Here is a 5297-nt window from a genome sequence, read left to right on the forward strand (position 1 = left end):
ACCAACATCTCTGTCAGTTATGCCCTAAATCTCAGAACTGTTTTGTTGTTCTGTGTTATATATATATATTCTAGCACAGAAAGAAGTAATTTAAACTACTGTATAAACATGGCAAACATGCCTTCAGCATCCTGTAGCTTAAAAACATTCCAAGCTTGTAAATGTGAAGGACCATTGCTAATGCAGAATGATTTTTCTTTTTTTTTTATAAGAGCAACAAAGGTCTACAGCTCCCCCAAGTGGTATAATTTATTATGCCACCAAAACCTCATTGAACCTGGTTTACGAAAAAATAATCGGGTCACCTTTAAAATCTATCAGCACACCTTAATACAATCTGAAATAAATTCATTCAGCTGTCTTGGAGTGATTGGAAACGTGAGAAGAAAACTCCAGGAATGTTTCCCAGACAGCAAATTCACTGGTGTTTGTTTTACTGTCTCGGGTTTAAAGGCAGTACAACAAAAAGTCTGAGATACAGCACCAGCAATACACAAAGCATTCATCAGATAGGCTGCCCTGTGGACATCTCCCCTGGAAACATCACTGCTGTTTGCTGTTGCTTTTCTATTGCTGCTGCATGAGCTTCCTGTCCTTTTGTTCTGTACTCATTGAAGCACTGCAGGGTTTATGATCTTATACACTGCAGTCATAAATACAGACAGCTAGGCATCTCCTTATCCCCAGATTGTGTTACTTGTGCTGAGGAATGTCTTTTCACAATTGGATAAGTGGTTATATATATATATATATATATATATATATATATATATATATATATAAAATGTGGTAGAGTGGCTGACAGTCACAGCAGACAACAGCAGGAAAGCACACACAAAACACAAAAAACAAAAGCCTATCTCGAACTTGGAGCACTAGCGAAACATTTACACAACTAAACTAGCACGGGACCGCTAAGTGGTTTAACTGTTTCAAAACATACATACCAGATTGTACAACACACAGTTGTTTATCCGCGCACACATTACTCAAAGTGGTTTACAATCAGACTCCTAATTCACCCACACTCAACACAGAGACAAGCTTATATACACACACACAACACTAATTACAAACACTCAATCAATAAACTAACAATCCCCTCAAATGCACCAAGATGTTTCCTATTCGGCTTTAGAGGCTTCTGGGATGTGTAGTTTGTTTTTTTAAGCCTTTGGCCATGACACCTCTCCTGTGGACTACAAAATTACAACAGTGAATCCGTACTAGCTCTGCCACAAATATATAAATATTTGTATAAAAATATATATAACCTCTGTGATATATGTATAGGAGACGGTGTGGTCCAGTGATTAAAGAAAATGACTTCTAACCAGGAGGTCCCCGGTTCAAATCTGTTGTTGTAAGTGACGCTGCAGCTGATGCACAGTTCATACACCCTAGTCTCTGTAAGTCGCCTTGGATAAAGGCGTCTGACAAATAAACAAATAATTATGGAAGCATCCACTGCACCCGTAGTGGAATATAATAAATGGTTAAAGAAAAGATACAAATGTTTTCCTTTTCCTAGTTAATTCAATTCTTCCACATGACCTAAAACTGAGATTCATACGAGCATTTAACTAAATGATATATGTGGTTCAGTACATTAAAAAACAGACTCCTTTCCTACTGGGAAACAAATAATATCCTAGAAACTTAAACAAACACTGTTGAGATCTGCTTACAAATACAAATATGTTTCCATGACAGTAACACCTTTCAACCCAGGAGCACTGTTAATCCATTTACATTAATTAGGAAGCTAGGTATTTTAATGTTGTTTAAATACAATAGCCACATTGAATACAGTGTGATAAAGGTGAAAAAATTAGCAAAATATTTGTTTTTCTTTTAATAATAATTTATTAAAGAAATATGGTTTATAATAATTAGCAAGCACAGAAAGTTGTGTTTATAACCAGAATACCTGATGACTGACATACAATTTACAAATGAGAAAACCACCTGGCATTTAACCAGTGTTGACTGAAAGAAAAAATAGAATCAAGAGGTGAACTGATCTAACAAGTTCAGGACCGTGCTTGAGGTAACACACAACTGTACATTAAATAATAGAGTAATTCAAACAGGTCCTCTTTATGAAATAATCAACATTGAACTATATCAGGATATACTTTTTAATGTATCTTAACGTTTGTCCTTACTATATATACACTGCAGTCAGAAAGGGTACAATTGCACTGCTCCAGTCCACTAATCTGAAAGGTTATGCATTTGTCCTACAATAGATGTAAATAACATTGGAGTACCTGAAGATCGTTTCAGCAATTTGCTTAGAAATTCAATAAAAGGTGTGTGAACCCTGCAACTTGACATACTGAAAAGGATTTCAAAACTTATTATACAGCTACGTACACAGACTTTTGGTTTTTCTTATCTCTCAGACCAGCTGTCACAATGCATGCTGCTGTAAAGATTATTTCCTGGCATTCTGTGCATATCTGAATTCATAGTCATAGGGAGGGAGTTTGGTTCACCGGTTCTGCCTGTGCTGTAATAGGACATGTCTGTAGCACCAGGACTAGTACTTAACCACCTGTCCTTATCATGCAGAGGAGACTTCATCTGCATTTCAACAAGCTGACAGAACAAGTAGCAGTCTGATGAATTGCCAATTATATCAATATGACCTTCCACCGGGGTAAACAGGACCCTAGGAAAGCCACAGCTTACATCTTTGCATGCCTGTAAGAATTTCTCTTCTTCAAAGTCTTTTTCATAATGAATCGTTTCAGTGCGTAAACATGACTGCACATTGCTCACCCATTGCTCCATCTCTAACTTTGCTGTTTCCAGCTGCCACAGACCTTGGTAACTCTTTTTCAGTGTTACTCCGGTAAGCTCACCCTCCACCTGTGTTGTAGCTTGCACATCATGTTTCTTTAAAATCCAATCAAAGTCGTCTTTATGAACATGTTGTATGTACCGAAACACATTAGTGTCCAACCAAATGAGACATGCTTCTGTGTTAGAAGCATCTGTCTCAGAACTGAAGGGTGCTGCACCCTGTTCTGGGGTCACTGCTCTGCTGCTCTGTCGCTCCCTTCTCCGATCTCTAGCCGTCACACTTTTCTCTCTCTGTGAAGTTTCAAGCAACTGCAGTAGATCTTCTCTCAGCTTCTTGATTGCTGTGAATGGCCCCTCCACTTGAACCCTCTGGTTAGCTTGCAAAGGTGAGATCCTCACTGCTCTGTTCCTGGTCCGAAGTTCCTTTACCAACTTCTCATGCTCACTGAAAAGTGATAAGTCGACTTCTGCATGTGTATAGCAGAACACCTGTAAATATTTAAAGGAGATTTAAGGAGATAATATTCAAACTTCAGGGGGAAAGGGAAAAACATGTTTGAGAAAAACAACTTACCTCTTCACTGAATCTATAAACAGTTAAAGGGTATTCCTTTTCTAATTCCTTGTCTGCAAGAAGCTGCTCCACTGTAAGCACCCGGTCTGCAACTGTAAAACAGTAGAGAATAACATCATTCCAAGATATGTTTTACCTCTTAACACCAAATTAAAAAAATTAAAAAAAAACATTGCAAAACTGGTTCCCATTTCCATTTGTTAAATATCTTCTCGTGCTTTGCTCCAATTTTGATTTATTTTACTTAAATGTTGTTCATGTATAACACAATCGATTGCTGTTGTTTCTAGGCCAATTGTTCCCTGTACTGTTGGTCAAATGTACTCTAATGCTCTAACTGCAAGCGGACCATGTGGCCTAGAGCATAGGATCAGAGTTGGTACCAGGAGTTTATGAATTCTTAAAAACAACAACACACAAAATACATGCATGTCCAAGTAGGTCCAAAAGTAGGCCCAACAAAGCTGTTAACAATTCTAACATGTGGTAAGAATTGTATTTACCTTCCTTCTCCTCAAATGTAATATAAGCAACACCTTTGATACTTGTTGGGTACTTGATTTTTTCCACGTCCCCCCCAGCGCTTTTAGCTTTCTGGAAGTGAATTACAAGCTTGTCTGCCATTCTCCTGCAATCAAGCTCGTGTTGTGGAACGCCTGACACGACGATTGTTCTCGCCTCAGGTGTTCGGTCCATCTTCACTTTACTGCCTATAAGACAGAGAGCTTGTGTAGAAATAAGACAGCGGACATCCAGTGAAACTGTAACGTTTTAATAATGTGTGGAATAATTTATAAATCCGCTGGGGCCCCTGAGTAAGTGGGTTATCATGCCTATGCAGTGTCCTAAGATTATTATTTTTGTTTGTTTGTTTGTTTTATTCTATAAAAGAAGGGTGACTAAACCTCGATGTTACTCAAATCTGTCAACTTGATAACATAGTAGTTAATATGCTAAATATGTACAGTTTTAGCACATTTGCGCCTGATTCTACGAACTACAATGGTCTTGTTTCACGTACTGTACGTTGACTATTTGTATTGTATTTGTTAAACTGTTAAGTTTCAAATACAAAAATAAATAAATAAATAAATAACTAAACAAAGCAAAAAGTTGCCATTATTACGCGATCAATTTTTAGTGCTCCTAATTTTCTGTAAACCTTTTTTTGTCCTAATAATGTGAATGCAAAATGCGCCTCCGAAATAAGAAAGTCATGAAAATGAAACTAACCATTTAAAAAACATTTTACAACAAGCTTAATTTAAATAACGTATTAAACGTAAGAAAATAAGGAATTCACGGTTCTTGTGACGACATAGGGTATTAAGTTATTATTTTATTTTGTTGGTTAAAATGAAAGTTTCTCTGGTAAAGTCTTTTTTCCTGCACAGTGCAAGTTTACGGACATGCAAATGCTTACCGTTTTGATGAAAACATCAGTTCGATAAAAATGCAATGCATCTGAAAAACGCAAATCAACGATGTGTAAATTTTGTTTCGCTTGTTATTGAATGCGTCGGTTCCGTGTTGCAAGAAACTGCTATGCCGAGGTGCTTTCTGGACAATGTAGTCTGTAGTCTTGTGAACTGTAAATCCCAAAATGCAACACGTCTTTGCATTTTGTTTGTTGTTGAATTTGGACCATCGCCAAAACTGTATTAGCTGTTGTGTGTTTGTGTTGTTGTGAGAATGCCGTTGTTATTTATAATACGGCATAACTAAGATCATGTCGTGTTTACAACCACAAACCACAGCCACTCCTAAATCTTTAAACTGATATTAAAATGTTATACCTTTTCATTTATAGCACAGTAACTTGTCTATTGTATTTACTAACCTAACATGTTTTTTTTCTCAGTTACTGGTATTTCTATTTAAGGAACACAGTTCTTACCTTTCCGTTTTATCT

At 36.9% G+C, this 5297-nt stretch overlaps 1 protein-coding gene across 1 annotated transcript; it reads right to left on the minus strand.

Moving 5' to 3' along the window:
- Positions 1 to 804: 804 nt before the first annotated feature.
- Positions 805 to 4949, minus strand: LOC117426534 (RNA-binding protein 43-like). Its single transcript, XM_034044194.3, has 4 exons — positions 4809 to 4949; positions 3889 to 4095; positions 3386 to 3477; positions 805 to 3300 (listed from the first exon to the last, which is right to left on the minus strand). Exons 2-4 carry the CDS (start codon positions 4079 to 4081, stop codon positions 2398 to 2400), a joined length of 1188 nt encoding a protein of 395 aa, XP_033900085.1. The 5' UTR covers positions 4082 to 4095; positions 4809 to 4949; the 3' UTR covers positions 805 to 2397.
- Between the last annotated feature and the right edge of the window lie 348 nt (positions 4950 to 5297).

This window comes from Acipenser ruthenus, chromosome 11 (assembly GCF_902713425.1).
Source record: "Acipenser ruthenus chromosome 11, fAciRut3.2 maternal haplotype, whole genome shotgun sequence".
In the NCBI taxonomy this organism is placed as follows: Eukaryota; Metazoa; Chordata; class Actinopteri; order Acipenseriformes; family Acipenseridae; genus Acipenser; species Acipenser ruthenus.

Bases quoted from the DNA above. Each gene is read 5' to 3' on its own strand.
- LOC117426534 (XM_034044194.3), bottom strand. From the start codon at position 4,081: ATGGACCGAACACCTGAGGCGAGAACAATCGTCGTGTCAGGCGTTCCA. The intron at 3,478-3,888 runs GTAAATACAATT...ACTGTTTTACAG, and splicing joins TACATTTGAGGAGAAGGAAG to TTGCAGACCGGGTGCTTACA. The intron at 3,301-3,385 runs GTAAGTTGTTTT...AAATATTTACAG, and splicing joins TTTATAGATTCAGTGAAGAG to GTGTTCTGCTATACACATGC.